At 43.0% G+C, this 23,386-nt stretch overlaps 6 protein-coding genes and 1 long non-coding RNA gene across 7 annotated transcripts; 3 read left to right on the top strand and 4 right to left on the bottom strand.

The window, feature by feature from the left end:
- Positions 1-14: 14 nt before the first annotated feature.
- Positions 15-4,425, bottom strand: LOC6618678 (glutathione S-transferase theta-1). Its single transcript, XM_002042901.2, has 4 exons — positions 4,106-4,425; positions 757-1,043; positions 547-682; positions 15-479 (listed from the first exon to the last, which is right to left on the bottom strand). Exons 1-4 carry the CDS (start codon positions 4,221-4,223, stop codon positions 307-309), a joined length of 714 nt encoding a protein of 237 aa, XP_002042937.2. The 5' UTR covers positions 4,224-4,425; the 3' UTR covers positions 15-306.
- A 1,121-nt stretch (positions 4,426-5,546) lies between these two features.
- On the top strand, positions 5,547-6,836 carry LOC6618676. Its single transcript, XM_002042899.2, has one exon. The coding sequence runs from the start codon at positions 6,216-6,218 to the stop codon at positions 6,729-6,731; it is 516 nt and encodes a 171-aa protein (XP_002042935.1). The 5' UTR covers positions 5,547-6,215; the 3' UTR covers positions 6,732-6,836.
- A 515-nt stretch (positions 6,837-7,351) lies between these two features.
- Positions 7,352-11,549, bottom strand: LOC6618675 (branched-chain-amino-acid aminotransferase, cytosolic). Its single transcript, XM_002042898.2, has 6 exons — positions 11,165-11,549; positions 9,494-9,913; positions 9,001-9,231; positions 8,633-8,939; positions 8,415-8,569; positions 7,352-8,353 (listed from the first exon to the last, which is right to left on the bottom strand). Exons 1-6 carry the CDS (start codon positions 11,192-11,194, stop codon positions 8,165-8,167), a joined length of 1,332 nt encoding a protein of 443 aa, XP_002042934.1. The 5' UTR covers positions 11,195-11,549; the 3' UTR covers positions 7,352-8,164.
- Positions 11,550-13,341: 1,792 nt separating this feature from the next.
- LOC116802287 lies at positions 13,342-18,036 on the top strand. Its single transcript, XR_004362659.1, has 3 exons — positions 13,342-13,484; positions 13,609-13,915; positions 17,758-18,036. It is a non-coding gene; the product is annotated as an uncharacterized LOC116802287 (long non-coding RNA).
- An 891-nt stretch (positions 18,037-18,927) lies between these two features.
- LOC6618674 (mpv17-like protein 2) lies at positions 18,928-20,603 on the bottom strand. The gene has a single exon (XM_002042897.2). The coding sequence runs from the start codon at positions 20,330-20,332 to the stop codon at positions 19,595-19,597; it is 738 nt and encodes a 245-aa protein (XP_002042933.1). The 5' UTR covers positions 20,333-20,603; the 3' UTR covers positions 18,928-19,594.
- Positions 20,604-20,982: 379 nt separating this feature from the next.
- Positions 20,983-22,531, top strand: LOC6618673 (protein yippee). Its single transcript, XM_002042896.2, has 4 exons — positions 20,983-21,191; positions 21,338-21,560; positions 21,625-21,784; positions 22,018-22,531. Exons 2-4 carry the CDS (start codon positions 21,443-21,445, stop codon positions 22,103-22,105), a joined length of 366 nt encoding a protein of 121 aa, XP_002042932.1. The 5' UTR covers positions 20,983-21,191; positions 21,338-21,442; the 3' UTR covers positions 22,106-22,531.
- Positions 22,532-22,542: 11 nt separating this feature from the next.
- Positions 22,543-23,204, bottom strand: LOC6618672 (mitochondrial import inner membrane translocase subunit Tim9). Its single transcript, XM_002042895.2, has 3 exons — positions 23,046-23,204; positions 22,849-22,944; positions 22,543-22,783 (listed from the first exon to the last, which is right to left on the bottom strand). Exons 1-3 carry the CDS (start codon positions 23,103-23,105, stop codon positions 22,652-22,654), a joined length of 288 nt encoding a protein of 95 aa, XP_002042931.1. The 5' UTR covers positions 23,106-23,204; the 3' UTR covers positions 22,543-22,651.
- Between the last annotated feature and the right edge of the window lie 182 nt (positions 23,205-23,386).

Genomic DNA, 23,386 nt, shown 5'->3' with positions numbered 1-23,386 from the left:
GAAAAGAGGCGATATTTTAACAATCATAAGCGTACTTTATATACGAATAATTAGAATACATAATTAACAACTAAGTTTATATATAATATTATAAGTTTTTGTCGTAGGTTTAAACAGATGAGCATTACGTGACACAAATGGTATTGTCAGAACAAGTGTGATGGGGGAAGGCTAAGACTTATTGGATAGGAAGAGCAAGTATAATCACAAAAATACAATAGTTGTAGGGCACAAAAAAAAAAATATCTGGTTTAATAGTCGATTGCCTTAGGGAACTAAACAAGATTGGAGGATGGGCTTAGCCGGCTATTGCTTCACCGCCTGGGCGACGCCCTGCTGCTGCCCACTGCCACTGCCCTTCAGCTTGGCCTCGAACTCGCCCAGCACCTCCTTGTAGTGGGGACCCAGCTCCTCGCGCACCGTCTCATACCAACGCGCCAGCTTGTTGTGATTCTGGAACGCATTGTAGCCAATGGATTCTGCGAGGAAGGCATATCCATGGCATTAGTACGAGGTGCGTTAATGGACTTCCTGTATTCTACTCACTTGGCTGATCGATCTCGCAGATGGCGCTGAGATCCGCATACGAAATGTTGTCGCCCATCATGAACTTGCGGGAGTTGAGGAAGAGCTGTTCGAACTCTTTGAGCGTGTGCTCCAGCTGCTTGCTGGCGAGATTCACCTGTAATTGCCATGGACAGCGATTAGTTGGAGCATTGGAGCACAGCAGGAGCATTGGGATGAGTTGCCACCTACCGCATTATCAGCTGGCCGCGTCTTTTGCAGATACGGCACTAGCCACTTTTGCTGGAAGTAGTCCGTGGTGGCCACACCCATGTTGGTCTGCTGCCAGGCCAGGTACTCGTCGATGCGACTACGGCCGAGATGGCGTCGCGGATACCAGTGCTCCGGCACCAACTTCTCGCGTGCCAGATGCCGGAAGATGGCCACGTTCTCGGACAGCTGGTAGCCGTGATCAGTGATCGCCGGCAGCTTGCGGAACCGGTTCACATTGTCCCGGAACTCGCCAGTCAGGTGCTCGCCTGGAATAGTCAAGGGAAAGGAAAAAGAGAGGGATTCTATTAACTTCTACAATTTCCAAATGACCTTGCTTATGAGCTTAATGGTGAATAAGTCACATATAATTAGCAAATTAATATACGATTATAAATTGAACGAGCAGCCTTAAATATAAGTAATATCTATATATATTTTTTTTAATTTATTAAAGCAGTATCTATAATGTACATATCTGGAAACAAACACAAATTTCTCCCCTAATTAATAAGCTGGTTTTATTTTTAACTTTTAATCTTGCAGTTGCGTGTTTTGGTCTTCCGATCGCCGGATCGCCTGATCCCAACGAGATATTGCTACACGGCAACAGGTGCCGCCGCCGAATCAAAGGCCGAATTCGAGAAACCTGATAAGGAACGATAAGGGAACTGGAATCGGAATCGGAATAGCAATTGGAATTGGAAATGTAGGAATTAATGCCCTCAAAAGGGGGGCTTGTCTGGCCGGCGAAAGGCAAAGTCATTGTCAATGTCTCCTGTTTGGAGTGTTTTAGTTTCTGTTACTGCTTCTGTTGTTTTTCCTGCCCACCAAGGTCATCGTGGGCGTGGAGCAGTGAGTGGTGTTATATAGAAAAGGGGTTCGTTCCGCGGAGGAGTGGCAAATCGTGCGGCACTTGCGAGGCCTCCGGCTCTAAAAATACCCGTTCTGGTTTGGGTATTTGGCATCTGGATGGGTGAGCACGAGTACACACACCCCGCCACTTTGAGTCCCAATCCACGCCAGCGCATCATGATTTGTGGTGTGAATGAGCAAAGAAATTAACTGGGCAAATGTGGCTTGTGTGGAAAGCTAATTGATTAGTCAGCAGCGGCAGTTAGTGGCGAACTGTGATTCCCGACATCAGCTGATTAGATTGGGAATTGGCGGCGGCAATTTTTCAATTTTATAATTGCTGCCATTTGGAAAATTAAAGCCGCCATATGCTGGCCCCATCCAGGCAAAGGGCGATTCGTGAGAGATTCGTGATTGACTGCCTGGCTGGCTGATCAAGATCTGAGGTGATGGTTGGTGGCTGACCCAGGGATTACCATAGAAAGGGCAGCCGGAAGCTAGTGGTGGTCATTATCGCAGGTGCATTGTGGCAGTCTAATAATCTCTATGGCCTGGAGCTAATTAAAAGAGCTGCTCTTATCGCTGGTAGCTTATTACCCATAATCATCCATAAACATCATCGCAATAAATCCTTCGTAAATCTTATTCCCATCGACCAACTAACCCGTCTAACCTGCTCCGATCTCTGGGAACTCTAGTATCTAGTATCTGAGCCCATGGAAAGGCATACAACCTGCATACCTGTAACCTTATATGACCTCTGGGAACTCAGCTTGAAGACCACAGATTACTTGGCAAATCGGTAGGCCCACTCGTAGATAACCATCTGAAGGGCATACCAAATTGGGTTGGGAAATATCAATGTTTATGATGTCAATAGCCCAATCGAGAGCTCCATTCGATTTCCACTTGATCCGAATTGCAGTGGCGCTCGTAAACTGCCCGCCAGATTAGATTCCTTGCGTCATGCTCGGGCGGCATGAAAACCGGGTGAGCTGGGCACCAGTGCTAGTGGAGCTAGTGCAGCTAGCCACTCTATGGATGTGTGTGTTTGTGTGCTGAAACTACTGAGTGCTTGCCCCCGCCTCGGAGTCTTTAACCTCCACAAGGTTGTCTTGTTGCCTCCACTCGCGTGCAGCGACGACTCTGATTTCTAAGCGAACTAACTGGGTCACCGGAGTGCAAAGTCCAAGTGCCAGCACCAACTCCAATATATATAGAAATAAAAAGCAGGCCTGTCCGGGAATCGTACATTGTATGGAGGAGAGTTGGGGAGCTCTCCTTGGGATTAGCATCGTAGTTGGTAGCCCAGTATATGCACCTATTTATGTGGCTATCAGCTTACCCGATGCCAAGGCGTTGACGTCAACTCGAGCCGACATTATCCACATATCGCGCTGATTGCATCCTCGCATCAATTCTGCACTTTATGGCGTTTCCGCCAACCTTGACCAAGTGGAAAACGACCAAGACGATGTGTGAAGCCCCCCATCCGCTCAAGCTCCACTCTTAAATGGATACCAAATGCGAATCATCGCAAAGTGCTAAGCGCACGCGCAGCTTGGTAAACAGAAAGACCATATCGCCAAATGATGAAGGAAAACAAGACTCAAGCGAATGCAAAGAAATAACAAAGTGGCTAACAAATCGCTAGATCTCATCGAAAATTTGATAAGTGTCCCAGTTTGGCGAGCAGGTGGTAAAACCAGCGCAAAGATCAATTTCTAGATTCCCGCGCGGCGTAAACACGATCAAAGTGCACTCCGGGATTATAGGTACAGTACTGAATCTTTCCTATTGAATCAAGAATAATATATACATAGTATGTATATTTTTGAAACCCATATTTTGTTTGCCCTGCGATAAAAGCGTGAATAGAAGGCAATTAGCCGGTTTTTTTTTTAGGATGAACGAGGGCTAAGATTATCTGTAAACACGTTCAAAGTGCACCTGCTCAATATGCTCGAACACTTCTGCAAAAAACAAAATTATACTTTTGCACTCACTTTGGAGGAATCCTCACGTTCGATTCGGGATTCCTTTTAATCTTATCTATCATTCGCAATGAAAATATTTTTGAGAACAATCACGTTTCAATGCAAACTCATACATATGTACATAAGTATGTACATACATATGTTCGACTAATCTCGCTATGACACTATTTCAAAAACGACGTCTGCCCGCTTTCGCCTTGGAAACTTTTCGTTTGGATTGTGGAATTTTTAACGAGCGGAAAATTTATTTGGAAACTCACTCGCCGACTCGAAAAATATCGAACACAAAGGGCAGCATAAATGCATAGGAATGTGTTCGTCGGTCGGTTGGTCGGTTGGTCGGTTGGTCGGTTGGTCGGTTGGTCGGTTGGTTCGACCTTTGGGCCCTTATAGATGTGGCTGTCTCATAGATGCGGCTGTGTGTGCCAACGCTCACGTACTCCCTGCCCACCACTCCCTTCTTAACAGCGAGTACTCACCTTTGAGCATCGATATGGGTATGGCCTCGAAGGGGATCTTGGAGGCCTCCAGGAGGATGTAGAGCGCCCGGCTCGATTGGTTCAGGAAATCGAAGTAGAACTTGAGTGGCTGCGACATCTCGTTGATATATATATATTCAAACTATATACAGTGTGCTCTCTGACTAGAGTGGGTGAAAAAAAAAATAGTGTAGGCACTTCAATGCACTCCAGTACAATCCAAAATTCGAAACTCCAGATCGGGGATTCAAATCGAAACTGAGATCAGATCGCTTTGGAACCGGACTGCTGGACTTTTGCTGCTAGACTGAGCTCCGCAGCGCCGTCGCTGCGACATTTTAAACGCAATGCCGCTGCGTCGACGCCGACTGCGCAGCGAACTGGTGGGTGGGGTGAGGTGGGGTGAGGTGGTGTGTGGTGTGTGGTGTATGGTGTTTGGCGTTTGGTGTGTGGTGTGTGTGGAGTATTAGGGGAGGGGTTGACGGGGCGCATTCATTAAATGCGCCGCAAAAACAAACCAGCGGAGCAGCGTTGCGATCACAACAAGATGCTAACAAAAAAAAAAAAATTAAGAAAAAAGCGAACACAAAAACAAAAACAGAGACAAAAAAGACCGGCTTCTTGTGCATATGTACATTGTATACGGGGCCCCCACTGCTGCTCCTCTGCTCCGCCTCTGCTGACACTGGTGCTACCCTCTCGCTGAGATGGGGACATTGCGACTGCATGCCCGTTTGAAAAGAGGGTGTGGCCCACAGCGAAATGGAGCGGGTTATCCAAAAACTACCTATCGTAACTCGGGTATTACCAATCGGATGCTGGTAAAAATTGGTATCAGCTCTTATTACTCATTTTCCTGGTCGTATACCAAAATTCATACTTAAACTCACATAAATGCGATAGTTACAAGCAGCTTATATATTAGCCATAAAGACATATACAGTCCATATAGATCCCCTTGGAGCTATCAAACTTAATGCATTTACTCAGGGCTTAACGAACACTGGGCTTAAGTCCATGTGTTAAGGCTTTCCCAATTTTCGATAGGGTATTTCAAGTGTGCCTCGCTGTTCGATTTTATCGCTGTTTGTTTTGCTTTCAGTGTTTTGTTGCTGCTGCGGCTTTTCTTGTTTTTGTTTTGCTGGTTTCTTTTTCACTCGGTATTCGGCTCTGTTGCCTTTGTACTAGGCTAGCTTTGATATATTCGTGCGTTATCTGGCGACGATTTCCAATCAGAAAATTCTTAGTATTAATAAGTGTATTTTGAGGATCCCCGCGATCACAAGCCCCACAGCACCCCACTAACCGAATCTCCGATGTGCTGTGTTATCTTGTTTACCGAAAACGGGGCCAATAACAGAAAATACCAACAAGAACAAGAAACACAACTATACCTACCATATCGGTCAGCGAATTTGTTCAACTGCAGAGCTGATAAAACTGGGCCGAAGTGCCAGCCAAAGTGCCTTGTCTTCGTTTGTATCTGTATCTCTAAGATGCATTCGCTGTCACAAGTGTCCGCTGTCCGTACAAGGTGGCACAACAGTTGGCACACAGATACTTGCCACGATAATGGCTCACTTCACTTTGCTTTTATCTTTCTGCTTTTTGATCAGCTGTCCATTTCGTGCATCTTCAGGAATTTCGCTATGATTATCCTATAAAAATAAAGTTTAGTACAAGATTCGCCAGCGCATGTCCTCATTGCTGAACTTTCCCGCTACCCCAAAGCCAATGGGACGCATTCCAGTCACCCGCGACTATGAGATTGGAACGGTGCACTTCCAGAATGGAAGAATTCCAACGAATTCGTCAGAGGTCCATTTGAATCGCGGGGGACAGAATGTGCCACTGTTGTGGGCTAGTTAAAGCGCGAAAATGGATTTTTTTTTTAAATTGGAATATTTTTATACGGGTTGTCTAGAGAATAATCTAAGGATGCCATGAATTTTAACTTGCACTAGCATTCGCATGACGACGACAGTTTGGCAAGAGGGATTCCAGAAGCAAACTTCTATCCGAACAAAGCAGATCAAAGCTTGTGCATAAAACGAAAAAAGTTTCAGTTCGACGTGCCACCTAATATATACATATATATATCAGGATCAGGATGCGAAAGATGCAAGTTCTAGTGCAGACGATCGATGGCAAGATGAACGTCTACGAGGTGGATCGCTTCGGAACGGTGGCCAACCTGAAGGCACGGATCGGGCGAGCCATGTCCGTGCCCATGGGCTTCAGTCGGCTGTCCTACAAGGGTCGCTTGCTGTCCAATGAGATCATACTGGAGGAAGTGGGCCATATGTCCATCCTGGATCTCACCTGGAAGCCGGTCGTCCTGACGCCCAAGCAACTGTGCGAAAAGAGGAGCGGCAAGTTCAGCAAGATTGGCTATGGCAGGAAAGACGATGGTGATGGTATGCTTACATTGATCGGCGGTTACCAGCAACGCACGGATCAGGCAGGTGGCGATGATGAACTGAAGGCCGAGGACTTGACTGGATTCGATTTGTTGCCCCATGATTTTCTGGACAACGGCCAGACGGAGCTGAAGCCGATTGCTCTATTGGATCTCATGGATTCTCTGGATCTCAATAAGGCCACAAAGAACGACAATGAGAAGTAGACTGCAATAATTAATCTTCAATTCAAATGGTTTTGACAACATTTCATTTCGAAATTCCTTCAAGCCAAACGATTATCAAGATACAAGTATAAATAATAAACTTTCAGTCATGCATTACATTCATTTACTTTTAATATTTATGTTTAATTATTTGACTGAGTGTGAATCGATAAAAATTTCGAGAATACCACCCATTTACTAATCATTTAAAGTAATTTTTCTTGGAATCAGTTAGCAATTCATGTATATATATATATATATATATATATTGTAAATACATTCGATATCCTGCAACTTTGTAATATATTGTAGCATACTTTTGTGCTGACTATTAAACGAGATTGTACTAGAGTTAGATTTGTAGAGTTGCCCATCCGCCACAGCCCCTACCATCCGATAGATGGCGCTTACAATGCTGTTCAGGTGTCAAACTTTCAATTTCATTGCAAATAACCTACGAAAAATGTAACTTAGTCAAATATAGGATACTAATGCACAATGTTAAATTGATTTCCATCGATTTAAATGAAAAATGCAAACATATTCAAGCTGTATAAGGCTGAAAATTTAGTATACTTGTCAATGAAAGTAAATAGTAACCATTTGAAGCCAAATCGTTGTTAGCATAAGTTCTTGATTTTTGTCATCGTTTATTCATCGCTTGGTTCGCTTATCAACTAGATGTTACAGATTTAGTATACAGCTTGATTCGGGTTAGGATCTACAGCCTAGGCCTAGGTTCTACTAACGGGTTCAGGTTCAGATTAGCTTTAGTCACAGCTCAGCTCGGCGCAGCTGGCTGGCTGCTGCCCTCGTGCCTCTCGTGCCGCTTTTACCTCCAAGAACGCTTCGATCACTTACTCACTAATAAATGCATTTCGCCTCCGGTACGTTTTCAACTAATTCCCGCCACTTGGATGGGGGAATTCTCGATCTCTTTATCCTAGTCCTAAAATTTGTAGTTGGTAATTTTACCTTGCTTTCGATGCTGCTTGGAAGTAAAAGCGCAAAAAGACGATTCATAGCTTCAGATAAAGTAAAAAAAAATATTTGTATATATAAACACGCACAACTAAAAATATGAAAATAATTAGGGAAACTATAAATAACATTGAACCAGTTGGAATTATGTACAATTCGAATTCCTGACATAAATAAATAAATATACATTTAAATGCAACTTAACGAATCGGCCCTCGACTTATATCCTACTATATTATATAATATATATATATTGTATATATCCGTATATGCTAGCATATAGACAAATGCACAATAAACGAAACAAATTCGAGCACATTGCCGACCCACAAAACACTTGGCACTAAATCCTACTAATACACGGTACGGGGAAGGGATGCGGTAAGGAAACGGGAACGGGGAAGGGATAGGGTAACAGCTCTGGGAGTGAATGCTTTCTGGCTGGGAGCGACTTAGTCGATCACCACCGACCACGGATGATCCACTCGACCGTACTGAATGTCGGTGAGCGTCTCGCGGATCAGCTCGTGGACGGGCTTCTCCTGCTCCATGGTGGGTATATACAGATCCTGGCCGAGGTAGCTGATCCTGTTCACGGGGCTAACCACGCACGCTGTTCCCGCTCCAAAGAGCTCCAGCAGCTGTTGCAAGAGAAGTCATAGTCGAATGAGTTTCGGGCGAATGCTCTGTTAGATCACTTACCCTTCCCTGGTTGAGCAGCTCGCAGACCATGGGCATGGTGATGGTCGCCTCGCTAACCTTGAACTTGCCCCATTGGCGGGTCATGCGCAGGATGGAGTCGCGGGTGATTCCGGGCAGGATTAGGCCGCTCAGCGGTGGGGTAACCAGTTCTTGTTCTGCAAATGGCAATGAGATATATAAGCAATCCCATTCGTTTCGCTGCTGTATAAGACACCCACCTCCTTGATCGTTCACGTAGAACATGAAGATGTTCATGGTGCCCACTTCGGTTAGCTGGTGATCCTCGCCGTAGAGCCACAGCACCTGCTGCAGTCCCTTGGCGGCCGCCTCCTTCTGCACATTGATCGTGGGTGCGTAGTTGGAGCCCATCTTGCGATTGCCCACGCCGCCTGGCCAGGCACGAACATAACTGGGATCGGCCAGCAGGGAGACGGCACCGGAGGAGCCCGTCTTGAAGTAACTGCCCACGGGGCTGAGGATCGTGTAGAGCAGGGCCGAGTCGGAGGAAGCAACTCCCAGTGTGGGCTGTAAGTCGCAATCAAAAGAGGTTAGCTCATGATATTCCAAAGTAGATGCGGATACTCACATCAATGCCGATCAGTGTGGGGCGGATGTACAAGCTGGCGGTGTCCGTGTGGGGAACCCACTCGGAATCGATGGACAGCAGGCGGGACAGGCACTGGACGAACTCCTTGGCCTCGAAGGTGGGCAGACCGGATCGCTGGGCGGCCAGGTTCATGCGGTTCATGTTCATGTCCGGCCGGAAGATGCGGATCTTGCCATCGACACCGCGGTACGCCTTCATGCCCTCGAAGAGCTGCAATGGAATGGACGACAAACAGAGGTGATAAGACAACAGTCGCTGATTTCGATTTGGGTTCTGACTACTATACTATATATCTGCATGACGTTGCTTCACAGGCCACACGTGCGACTTGTTTACAGAGATTGCGGTCTGGGGACTTGGGGATTACGAAGCGTTTTCAAGTCACGTAAATATTTGCAAAGCAGACAATTCTATATTGTTTTACTGATTTCTGAGCTATGATATTGGTCCAACCGCAGGGACGATGGCTTACCTCAACGGCGTAGTGCAGGACCTTGGCGGCGGGGTGCATCACTAGATTCTCCAGCGGCGTAATCTCCGGTCGCTGCCATCCGCCCAGACTCTTGTGGTAGTAGATTTTGAGCATGTGATCGGTGAATAGGCGGCCGAAGCCCAGTTCCTCATCGTTGTCCGGCTTGGGCTGCAGTTGCTCCGGTGCGGCCAGTCGCACGGAGATCTGTGAGGCACGGAACTGGTGACCCAGATTCTTGTCATGCTTAATGGGCTCCGGGGCACTGGTGTATTGGGCGTCCAGCGAGGCGGTGATCTCGAAGTCCGCCGACGACTTTTGTTGCAGCTGTGCCGCTTGGGCGGCTTTCAGAGACTGGTTGCTGCACAACCGGTTCGACTGCTCGAGGAAGCGGATCAGGCGGTGCTGGTTGCGGAAAATATCCTGCAAGTGCGGAAAAATTTGCCACGTAAGTCGATTTATTCATGCTCTTCTTGAAAGCCAAGTACCTTGACAAACCCAATTTGCAAATTGTTATGAATATTGAATCTCAAAAACAAACTAGTCTCATTAGACTTTCCTTGCAGAATAACGCCTTCTGTTTAAATAACTATGTTCTTGCCAATAAGTAAGAGTGTTAATTAAATCCACACCATACATCGATGATTGTGTGTATGTTAATTTGGGTCTAGACCCAAGCCGAAATCGTTGATTTGCCGAAAATGATTTGCACACTAATTAATTCCCAATTTGCAAGGCAGACGGAGTCTCGTTTTGCGAGGCTTGGCTTGGACTGATGTAACCCCATATAGTCTAAATTGCAGGTCAGACGAGAAGTCAGCGGTTTAGATTTGATTCCGGCTCTGCTTCGATTCCGAACCTAATCTTCGCTGGTATGTTTTATTTGATTACATTTCAGTTGGCTGATGAAATCGGCCAAACTGGCGACTAAGCCAAAAAGCTGACAGCCAAAAGAAAAACGCCAAGTTGACATCCATGGTCGCCATTGCATCAGCCAAAAAAAGTTGATTTAAACTACTCGAAAAACGACCAAACATGCGCGCTCAAAAACTCGTTCGAAAATCGGAATACAAAAGAAACGAATATAGTATGTCGTCTATAAGTCTGACTGCCCATAGTACTTATCGCTGTTTTTTTTTTTTTGGTGTGAAGCGGTATGGGAAGAGCGATAAGAACAGGCCATAAATGTCCAAAATAAAGTATTAATGGGCGCTATTATATTTATACATAAGTGGTCTGGAGTGCTACCTATAAAAAAAAGTGTGTAGATAGTCCTACCTAGTCCTAATCTACCGGATCTCGAAGCATCAAAACTTTTTCAGTCCCCAATATTTGCTCATAATTCAAATGGATTTCTATTTTTAGACAACCACTTTCAAACTGGCATAGTTTGGAAACAAAGAAAAGTTTTCGAATCTAAAAAATAACATTAAAAACAACTAATTCTTTGCAAAAGTTACTCGATATGAAGAGTACGAGATTTTTGCTTAGATTCCTTAAAACGTTGTGCCTTTTTGGGTTGTTAAACAAATCAGGCGAATAATTCATAAGAGGCTCTATAAATATTCCGATTTCGGCCTGTTGCTAGCCTATTAAATTTTTTGATTTCTTGGCGCCGCCTGCGATTGTGAGAGATGATAATGGTCGCTTTTTGCTGAACTTTTGATTACAAACCTTTGCGTTAATTGCCATTTTGGTCGTCATCTTGTTGGATTTGGCAGTGGAACCTTCTGTCTCGTTACTGTCAGAGACTTTTGGATTTGGACTCGCTTTGCTGCTCTACGAAATTCCTGTTTTTTTTTTTGTATCGCTCTTTTAGCGTCTCTTGCACTCGCACTTTGCCGCACTTACGCGAACTGACGCGTTAAATATTGTGTTTCTTGGTTCTAGTTTAATGAGCAAGGAACTGCTGCACTTTGCACAGTAAAAAAAAATTGTTAAAGCACGAAGTTGTGTTTTATTTCGGTGTATGGATTTACTTTCTTTTTTTCTACAGCCCTTCTGCTTCAGTTTTTTCTTTCTCAGTTCGATCTTCACGGCAGTCTCTGCAAGAAATGAGCTCTCGCCGCCGATATGGTAATATATATAGCCGATCAGCGGTGCGCATGTGTGTGTGAACGAATCGTACGACTACCGTTCGAGCGCCATTTTAAGAGAATTGCGCAGGAATGGCCGCTAAGAGAGCGCAAGAGAGCAGGCTACACTGCGATAAGAACTGTGCATATATGTTGAATGGAATTATTTACTTGCGTTCATATACGCAAAGAATTATATATTGAGATTGCAGCCAATGATTGTCAGCTAAACCTTCTCTAAAAAATATTATTTGCGGGCAAATGTCAAGCCAAAAGAAAAAAAAGAAAAGGTGAGGTTTTGGCAATAATCTATTACCTGTAAAAATAATAAATATATGTACATATGTAAATAAAATTTAATAATGCAGTCATCATTGTTTTTAATTGAAAGCGATTTAATAAAATTAACGTATTTGTTTATAACTAAGTCTTACTTTTTAATGGCAACACTTTCAAGCAAATAATTCATGTACATTGAAGCTGGTTTTTATCAGTGTAGCAAAAACGTAAGATGCCGAGAATCGAATCCTTAGCGAATCTCTTGCGGGTTTTTTGGCATTTCGGGTTTCATACGATCGATCCGATCGGCTCAACTTCTTGTTTCTGCTCCCGCAAAAAGGGGGGCTATGTTGCTGGGTTGTGAGTGGGGAGGGGAGGGGGCGTGGAGTCCATGTATACCCCCCATGGGCTGAGTACTTATTTGGGCGCAGCGATCGGCGCTTTCGGCCGACATCGTGCTTTTTGTTTTTTTTTTTTTATTTCTCGTTTTTTAGCTGCCTTCTCCTCTGAATTTTGCTTTTTTTTTGCCCCAACAATTTGCTAAATTTGTCAACTTTTTTGACATTTTTGCTACGACGAGTTAAAAGTGAGTACACAATGAAAAAGATAAAATGGGATGTCTATATCATATAGTTAATATACTATATACACACCTGGATTTGTGTCCGAGGAACATAAGTTTGAGATATGTGGAATTTAAGTAATAAACTTTGACAATTTTAGGCCTAAAGAAACTAACTCTTAAGCTTATATTTGCATTTAAACTGTAAGTTAGTTACTTTTTTTTAGATTTACATCAATAATGTTTAAATAAATATACGTATGATATTGAAGTACATACATTGTATTTTTCGCATATCCACGCTTTCTTAACGAGCGACTTAATAGATTTCGGCCTGGAAATTTATATTTTTTACGACGCACATATGGCATCAGTATATTGAATACTTCCTCCCTCACTTCCTGCTACCTGCCGAACTTCTTGTTCTTTTTTTACCACGCAAAAATATTGGATGGGAATGTGAAAAAAACATGACGTGCACATTTTTTATTTTCCTGTTTTTTCCAGCCCGTAGTTTCCCAACTGATAAGGCTACCGGGAATTGGATTTAGATTTGAATTTGGCTGAGTTACATGCTTGTGTGTTTAAACGATTGTGCAAAACAGATTTGAGCTGGGCACAAACAAAAAAAAAATAAAACACACACACACACACTTGGAATGACACCCATGTAATCCTGGCTGATGCAATATCTAAATTAGCTACATCACGACCACTGGACTGATAAGAGAAAAATCAAGTTTTCTTGGGCACTTTTCACGCCATGTGTCGCCTGGCACTTAAGAGAGCTGCGATCTGTTGTTAGAGCCAAATGTTACTCTCTTGAGGTAATTGTAATGGTAATGCTGGTCTAGATGCTTCTGCCTCGCTCTCGGTCTCAGCTGGCTGATAGATAAACAAATAAATTAGTGGCTTTCAATGTCAGCAGTGGACGCGGTAGGATAGTTGCCGCATCGGACTCGGTCACCCGGTGACCAGTTCCTCGCCTGGTCACTGGGTCAGCCGGATATTCGACCTTGTTCTTCCCTTCCAAAAGGGCCTTGATGGGTTTTTGGCATTGTAAGGATTTGTATCCAAGGTGAAATGCCAAACTGGAGAATGGAATATATATTAACATCTTTAAAATGATAAATCTAAAAGGGAACTTAATGGAACCATTGTTAATATATCTTAATCATGCTTTTCAAAACTTTTACTTTTAGAAGAGCAACTAAGCGCAACTAAAATGCGACGAATTTTTGAGAGCAATCAACAACAACAGCGGATTTTGGTAAAAAGACAAACAACTTGATAAATTGTGCGATTTCCAGCGAACCACGTAAGACGAAGCGAAAACAAGTCAAGGTGCCGTTCGCTGAGAGAAAAAGAGTGGTTTTGGGTGCGTTCTCTTGGTAAACTCACTTCCATGCGGAGTACTACTTTATAATTAACCGACTGGCTCAACGAGAGCAAAGGTCATCGAACTCACTTACATTGTTTTTTGTGAACAATCAAGGACGCCTTAAAAACGTAAGTATGCGATTTAGTATCTGTGAGATGGAGGGGTGTGTCGTGTATCTCGCTCACTGTGTGTGTGTGTGTGTGTGTTTTGGAGGCCCGTTCGCTGAAACGGGCCCACTTTTCGTACAGCCACAGATACAGATACCAACACAGATGCACAGATACATACAGCCGTGCGCAAAATAATAGTATTCGCAATCGTGCAGAGAAGCATAAGTATCTATAGTTTCAGTATAATGTCAAGCTATTTATTTATACATTTCTTGGGTTTTTTATTTATTTATTTTCCTAATTAAAGAGTTGGTATATTTTATAGTTCTAGTGCAACCAAAAGAACTATTATTTTGCAACTGGCTGTTTGTATCTTAATTGATCGCGTACCATGTGGCGTATGTGCAATATACTATATATATAATATACCGCTGGTCGCCTTTATTTTCTCCGGCATTTGGTTGACTTGTTTTCGCCACTGGCGTTACAATCATTCTGTTATTGTTATTGTTTTGATGCCTTTCTGCGAGAATTTGTTTTCGTTACCTTGACGCGGCTGGCAACCGCGTCATCCGAGCGTCTTGTTATTTGTGGCTTGATCTCGTAAGATACACACTTGCCTTCGAACTGTCGCATCGCAGAATTTATACCAATATGCCCCCACCAAGCCCCCAATTAAATTGGCCAAAGTTACGCACTCGAAAAGGGAGCATTTGGGGGCCAGGGACGAAGCATTCGGTGACGTCAAATCCGAGTTCTCAATTCGCAAACCTACGCGCTTTAATCGCACCCAACTGTGTCGAGGTAATTGGAATGGGTATTGGATTCGAATCGATCACGCGTCGCGATTCGATCGCAGGAAAACGCAATTCAAAACACAAAAATTCAAAACACAAAAATTCAAAAAATACTCGAAGAACTAAAGGGTTCACAGACCAAGTCGCATTTCTAATCGATCGTTTGATATTCAGATCCGAACCTTGCAGACTTATATCAAACCAATTTCCAGCAATTCGAAATTACTGTGATCACAAATTTAACCCTTAAGCTCATGCTAGAATTCTAGAATTCATCTATATACATATATTCACCAACTGCAGGTTAAAGTTAAGATACAAAAAAGATATTATAAGGTGTTATTTATATTTTTATAAATTTCTTAGATTTTCCTCATTATACATATATTCATATATATTCACATATATTCAAACGCAATTTAAGTACGAAAGTACTTTTTTTTTTTAGTAGTTTTCAACCTTACACCGATTTCTTGCAGTGTTCATTGTAAGCTTCTATCTGAGGATGATTGTATCTCCTGGGGGGCTTATCGACCCATTGACGTCAGGGCCCGGCACACGCCCCCCGAAAACGAGGCACTGGCTCTATAGTTTATCAGTTAGCACCTCAGCTGGCTCCTCCTGGTGCCACTCCCTAGTGCGATCACAAGATACACGTTTCCGGGGCTTTGGCTGTCACAGGAGTTTGGGCTGCCTATTGTCACGCCCACCGAAGTATGAGATACACCCATATAGATAGAGATACAGATACAGATACGGGAGCAGATACAGGAGCACATGATCGCGATCGGTTGGTCGGTGCGCTTTGGGTTGGGTTTGATGAATGTGGTTTTATCGCCACAGAGATAATACTACCCATCATCCCCCGTTATAATCATTCATGGGCAAAACAACAGAGTGATAAGGCATTTAGTCATCCCGCCTTGATTACGTATCCGCAAGTCATCGTCGGATATGAATACGGATGTATTCGTATTCGACATTTATGCGGCTCTTATTTATTTTTATCATTCAAATTTCGGATATTCTAAATGCGATTCTTTGGGCTTGTTAAGTGGAAGCGAGTAATTCTGAGGAGTGGTTATAATGTTTGCTTGGTATTTAGCAAAAAAAAAAAAAATACATTAAAGTTCTTCGTTGTTATATAATGTATTTCAGCAAGCAAATATTATATGTGAATAAATCAGAGCTATTCTTTGATCAATTCTTTGACTTAAGATCTTGGAACTGAATCGTAAATGAATTATAATCAGTATTTATTTAATTTCCCTTAGTAAAACAAGGATCACTGATCTGCTGTTTGTACCTCCACAATAATGGCTCTGATTTTTGGTGGAGCCACACAGACAACCCCATACAAGTGTATACTGCCATATTTATGGGATCCAGAGAAACGTGGGCGTTGGCAAGTGATTTATTTGCTTACGCGAGCTTTCTTTATTTTCTTGTCCCCATCGGCGAACACATTTTTTACTGCTCAAGGTCCCAGGCCCCTTCAGAATTTTCACTGCCGATCTTTGGCATTCAAAAATAGCGCCAGTAAATGAAAATAAAATGAAATGAAATGAAGAGTTGCGATTGGGGCGGTAAAAACACAAACACACACACCGAATTTCTGCTGTTTACCAGCCGCACCGACTATCTCTCTAATTGATTTGATTTTCTTTCTTTTGGCTAAAAAATTGCTTACGCTTTTTCAAGGTTGGGGTCGGTAGCAAAAAAGAAGAAAAAACGCTAAGAAATATATTATGAAAATGGTAGATAAGAATGATAAAGCCATAACGCTTTACGATCCCTTTAACGATCGCACTTTATGGCTGAATTCGTCACCAAGTCGCGTGCTGAAGAGACAAGCCCCCATTTCATTGGAGTCCCAATGACTTCACCCTCCGAAAAAAATGAGTATTATCCATTCGATTCATAATATTTATTGGCGAGTCAGCGGCACGTGTGGCTCTCCAAGTGGAAAACACAAGAAAAGAATACACCAGAAGTTTATATGTAAATGTATATTTGGTTTATGCTCAAATATTCGATTCTGCTCGCATGTGAGCCTCTTCGTAATGTTTTTACTTTTTTGCCGGCTTTTGTATTCGCCATAAGAAACTTTATATATTTTTAGGGAATATAGGGTATTACACGTGCTAAAAGCAAGTAAGTTTAAAGCTTTAGTTAGTATTTCAGATTAGCGGTATATCTCAAGCAATCTGTTAACTAAAAATGTTAAAGCATTCGTTACACTGGAAGAGCGACGACAGCAACCGGAAATGCAACCGATCGTGCATTTCCGTTTCTCCACACAAGTAGGCTATACTTTTCAACCTGCGCTGAGTACCAACTAGTTGATCATTACCTTTTCGCGAATCTCTTGCCATACAAAATGTATGCTAAAGAGTTACACACACATAGTGGCAATTTACTTGCGCGTGGCTGCCCGGCACTCGAATTATACCAAATAAATAAATAAATAAAAAGGGGGCAGCGAAAAAATGTGTAAAAAAAGCGAGCGAACAGAAACGAATAACATGGCACCATGCAAAATGTGCCTAGTTGGCAGAGTCAGTCGATGAAGTCGTCAAACCGCCAAATCGTCAGACCGAAGTGTCCAATTCGAGTGTCATACAAACATAGATATCGAAATACATACATATGTACATACCATCGCGATCTCCAGGGGCGAGTGTATGGGTTGCGGGCTGTGGCACCTGTTCACCAGTTGCGCAAATTATATATACATATAAGATATATGTATATATATATATATACGCTCTTTGCCCGACACGACTCTTTGGCTCTTTTACACAAACTTTTCGCGCGTGTGTTGCTCTCAACGTGACGCTCATTTTATTTGTTGCTTATATAACTAGCTTGCTATATGGCCATACACAGCGAGAAATGGGACCATCTATCTAAAATGATATATTCTCTACTAAGCATTTATATGAATAAAACCAAAACTAAGACTCTGCTTACTAAGTAAAGATTTCACCATATGGGTACTTAAATATTTTATAAATATTGATAAAACATACTAAGTTCCAACATTTCTCTCTCTGTACGTAGGTTCTGCATCTGTATACTCGTTTTTTTATCATTACTGTGAGAACCACAAGCCACAAGTGGACGAGCCCTGGAAATCGACCAATCCGCGGGCTCTGAACGTTGGCAGCGGATTATCGCACGCATTTATGCATGATGATGACAGATGACGCAGTGCGTTAGGAGATATGATCCAAGAAGACTAAGAAATGAAACCAATTAAAACCGGATCACCAACATATGCTGCAAGGTCGCCGTTTTGATGACCACGGATTTACATATCACGTATACGCAACTTAAACGTGAGTAAAATGGGACTTCTTTTTGATCTAATGATTTATTTTCATTACAAATATATATATAGAATGTTCTTATTTTTAAAAAAAAATAAAAAAATTAAATATATACTCCAATAAATATCTAAATTTCTAAGCTTATTTTCTCTGTTTTATAAAATGAATTCAAATGCAATTTCTTGTTCAGACAAACTCTCATTATAAAGTTAAACCGAAAATTCCAAACGGTATCGATTCTGTTTTATTTTTTATTATTTTTTTTTTTTTGCGCCTGGCGGCTCCAAACAAACAAGATTAGGTTGCTAGGTAGCGAGAAGAAATCGAGGATTAATCTTCTCGGACTGAAAACTGGTTCGAAAAGATCCCAACTGGTCTTGGCTGCCAAATCCAAAATGATACATAAGTATATGCAAACACAGAAGTAAGCGAAATCGAAATACATTTTAAGCGAAATACATTCAAATCGAGGCGAGGCGAAGACAAGAAACTCGCAATTTATTCAACTTTTTTCCCAAAAAAAAAAGAAGAACTCGACTTTGTTGCCATCCACATGGCATTGAATCGTATCTCTCGTTCGTTTTTTTTTTTGGCAACTATCATTATCAATGTCAAGCACGATTTTAATTAAACGCTCTCGAAATGAAAAGAGAAGAAAAACCAGATAAGGACTGGGTCAGCTGCTCTTTTCATTAATGGATATGAGGAGGAATCTAAAAGAGCTCTCCACGCACTCCCGATCTTCGATAGACGTTCCCATGAAAGTGGAGGACTGGATGACGTGTTGCCAAAATATTTTCATGATATGATAAGAGGCTTTTAGATGTGCCTCTAATCAAATCTTAGAAATATTTAATAGAAGTCTTCATTTTGTTTGCGATTAGAATAGTTACACCACAGATTAGTGTTACATTTTCGTATTTTATTTATTAAATGTACAAACTTTTTGCCAGTGTAATCATCTCCTGCAGCCTAAACGCATTGCTAATTAATTTCAGTTAGTGTCTTTGAAAGTCAAATCGACAAAATTGGCAATTCGTGTGTTCGGTTCTAGAATAGAAACCCTCAAGTGTCCATCTATATTTATAGCTATAAATTTTCTAATGATGCGTCCACTGGCTTCCTATCCCTGTCATGGTTTTTTTTCCTATGACTTATTTTAAGACCGCTGCCAAGCAGAGCTTATCAGGTGGAAACAACTGAGAAGGTAGGCTTGGCATCGCCTCCAATCTCAACGCAACGCATCATCACATCGCATCGCATGTTTGGTAGCCCGACTGTTGCTAGAGGGAAAATCTTATCACCTTTGACTAACTGGACGTGCGTCATCCGCACGGGCTTCCTTTTCGCAATTCCATCTCTCTGTTTAGTTAGTCCTCTTGTGGCTAAGCCACTCAACCGGTTGCCTGCGATTCAAATTGCCGACAAGTGCTACCAAACTGGTTGGTAATTTACAATAATTGACAATTTGTTAGTCTTTGTACACGGGCTCGTCTGTATTTACAAGGTTTGCGATTTGGTAATAAATAGTTACAAGGATATGAGGAGGTCCAGAGGCTGGCGCTGGGTTAGGGAATCTTCTTCAGATGCGAATGCGACTGTTTGTGCTTGACCTTCGAGGTTAGCACATCGTAGCCCAGGCTAATGATGTTGTCGTAGAAGATGCGATAATGGGTGGGGATCCAGTAGAAGTTGACGAACTGCGCCACCGGCCACACAGTCCACTCGGCGGCGTACAGCTTCCAAGCCTTCTCCTTGATCTCCTCCCACACTTCGTGCTTGGTCTTCTGCTCCAGCAGACCCAGCGTGACGAAGAAGGCACTGATGTAAATGGGCGAGCAGATCAGCTGGTCGAGCACGATCTTCTTGGCCACCACACGCATACTGCGTCCAGGCATCCGTTTGTCCAGCATCTTGTACCAGTAGTGACAGATGACGCCCACCGTCACACCACTGATGGCCATGTGGGCAGTGCGCGTGGACTCGAAGCGCTCGATTTCGCCGCAATAGATTTCCAGGTGCTGTTCTAGGACGTCACCCACACAGCTCAGAGTCAGCGAGATGCCCACGTTGGTGAAGAGGAGGAAGCGGCTACTGAATGCATTCGCATGCCATTCCCGCAGCTTCTGAAGCGCTCCAAAGCCGATGGTGTTGGTGGTGGTGCTGCTGCCTCCACCGGGCGCTGCTCCTCCAGCTCCTCCAGCCGCGCTGCTATTCCGTGGCCAACTCATTCGCAGGCTGCGCTGGCCGCGAATGGCTCTGGACAGGATTAGGCCACGGGCCGGGCAGCCACGCAAGGATTGCATGCTGTCCGGCACGGAATCCTAAATCTTAGAGGTCGGTTGTGTTGTGTTCTTCTGTTCGCTAGCCGGATATGCGATATCTATATGCCCACCGTTTGCGGGCCTGCCATTATGTTAGCGGTATAAAGAAATAGGATGTTCTTTTGTGGTTCTGGAGTGAGTTTAGAAAGTTATACACATTGTTTTTTGAATTTTTTTTGCTTGATTTGACTTTTGAAAGGCAATCCGGACACACGCAACAGCAACAACAACAACTATCACGTGTAGAGAACAGCTGTTACGACGAGGGCTAGTTGGCTTAAGTTATCGATAGCTTAACAATCGTAGCCAATTGACTTGAAAATAATTGAAATAATAAGCAATTGATTTGGTTAGTTTTCCCTGACTTAGACAAAAAAGATATAAAAACTAAAATTTAAAAATATACAATAAATGTAATTTTTAACAAAGAATTTTAAAAAAGACCAATATTGCTTTGCTTGTCTGGTTGACAATATATGTATGGTATATAAACAATAAAATAAAATACTAAGTACACAGAAAAGTAGCACAAATAACCAATATTTAATAAATTCAAATATTTTGCAATACTCTATTTGCCAGCCCTAAGTCCACTTGTATTCGATAGCCTTGCATCGATAGCGCAGAATGCAGCGACAACCCTAGAAAGCATTCCACAGTGTTTTGTTGTTTTTTTTTTGTGCAAGCGTCGCATTAACCGTGTTCTATATCCAAATCGGGCATAAATATATATATTTTTACCATATCGGATTACAAAGGCCCTGAAGCTCAAGGACAATCCCCTGCGGACACCTGACCCGGATTCCCCTAGTCAAGTCAGCTCCAAACAGCTGTGAAAAAGGTACTGCGTTGTGGTTGTTATTCCTGCATTTCGCAAGTGGAGCCCAAAATCGCACAAAAGCGCATCGCAGATATAGATATAGATAAGGAGTATTACAAGGCCAGAAAGTAATCGGCACTACCCGTATTATTACCCGCATTTAATAGGAACAAAGGAGGAGCACAACAAACACACGCATACACACATACGTACTCGGGAGAGCGAGCGAGACGGGGTGCGACTAGAAGAGCGAGTGAGGTAGAGGGAGCACAATGGGACGCATTTTCTTGGAACATCTTGGGGGTCTGAAACTCTTCAATTGCGCCCAATGCCACACGAACCTGACCAACCGCAGTCAGTTGATCAGTACCCGATTCACAGGCGCAACAGGTGAGTCCAACAAGTGCTACTGAAACTGTGATTATGCAATAATAATCCGATCGAATGTCCACAGGACGCGCCTATCTGTTCAAGCGTGTGGTCAACCTGACATTCAGCAACATCCAGGAACGGGTTATGCTCACGGGTCGCCACATGGTGCGCGACGTCATGTGCAAGAACTGTGGAGCCAAACTAGGCTGGATGTACGAGTTCGCCACCGAGGAGTCACAAAAGTGGGTAAACGCGGATAGGCAGCGTGTCACTAGTCACTAGAATTTTTGAAAGCTAATCTTATGGTATTAAGAATCTCCAAAAGATTGGAAAGGGCATTAGCACTAATTTGTTTAAAGATATAAATTGTATGGGTTAAAGTTCAAGCTTAGTGCTCTATTATTATAGCACTTTTCAACTTTCTGCGACTGCCACCAAACAAGATATCTTACTAATGCTCCAATTTATCTCTTAGATACAAGGAGGGTCGTGTTATCCTGGAGTACGCCCTGATCACAGAGGCAGAGGGTTTTCCGTCGGAGGCCGCCACCACGAGTCATTGAGCCGATTGAATATACAGCCGGAAAACGGGAATCACGCATTGGCGAACCTTGTGTAGCCCTAAGTATTGAGTAGAAGGCCACACGTGATGGCCTCTATGCATTAGACCTAGGTTAGAGATAGCCGTAGTCAGCTCCAGTGTTCGGGATACCGAAGACCGAAGTATCGGTTGCACATCCGCCAAGGAGCACATGCGACTACGGCCATGTCTTAACGTGACTTAAACGTAATTGTAGGCACATCTAGCACGTAAGCAGCTGCGGCGCCCTATTCTACCATTTAAATGTCATGAGGCTGAAGTGCTAAAACGAAAAAGAGGGGCTGTTGCTTGAACTTATTCGGAACTGATGATCCACACTTGTCTTTTTCAAACAAGATCTCTAGGCCGTAATCAATCAGCAATAAAGTACCACAATAATCGAATAGTAGATAATAATCGTCGGGATACCGTCAACGCGTTTCTTTACTCAGCTATTTTGACAAATGCAGGAAAATGCATTATCTCAGTTGTCTAAACTAGTTAAGATTGTTTGTAACAGCTATAACACCTAAAGTTTGCCAGTCTTTTGAGCCATGGCAAGTGCGTTCTCGTGGGCAATGACCTGGAACTCCTGGAAGCGCTGCGAGACGCGCTGGTTCATCTTCAGATACTTTTCCATGCAGTTCAGCGAGCACTTCTCCTGTGAAATGGATGGGCATATTGAAATCGCTAAGTTCCACATGGAGCTTCCCCATCGGCACTCACCTCGGAATCCTTGACATCCCGCGATGTAAAGTCGCGTATGCAATCCGTGAAGCACGTCTCGGACAGTTTGTTGTAGGACATTAGGAAGTCGGAAAACTGAAAGTAAGAACCGCACATATCAAATGAAAACCACATTGCATCACTTGGCACCGCCGGTCTTTTGCGTGAAATGGTATCTTCGTGACCACTCTGCTTACCGTCTTAATTTGATCCTTGTCCAGCTGATCCAGGGCTATGTTTTCCGGTGTCTTAGCCATTTCGTTCTACGATATTTTATTCAAAATTGTCGAAACGAAAAGGGGCCAATAATAATGTGCCTATATAATAGGGACAGCTGGGTGTGTAGGGTTGCCAGATGTTAAGATGCCATTCAATGTTCTCGACCTATCGATATATTATGCTATAAAGTATGTTATGTGAAGTATCTGGTTCAGACGACTCAGAAAGTAACCACATATACAAATCTAGTTTTATCTTACATATGGTATATAAAATTAAACAAGTGTATCGATACACTAAATAAATTAAGGTATATTGA

This window comes from Drosophila sechellia, chromosome X (genome assembly GCF_004382195.2).
Source record: "Drosophila sechellia strain sech25 chromosome X, ASM438219v1, whole genome shotgun sequence".
Lineage (NCBI taxonomy): Eukaryota > Metazoa > Arthropoda > Insecta > Diptera > Drosophilidae > Drosophila > Drosophila sechellia.
This window is presented reverse-complemented; position numbering and strand designations above follow the sequence as displayed.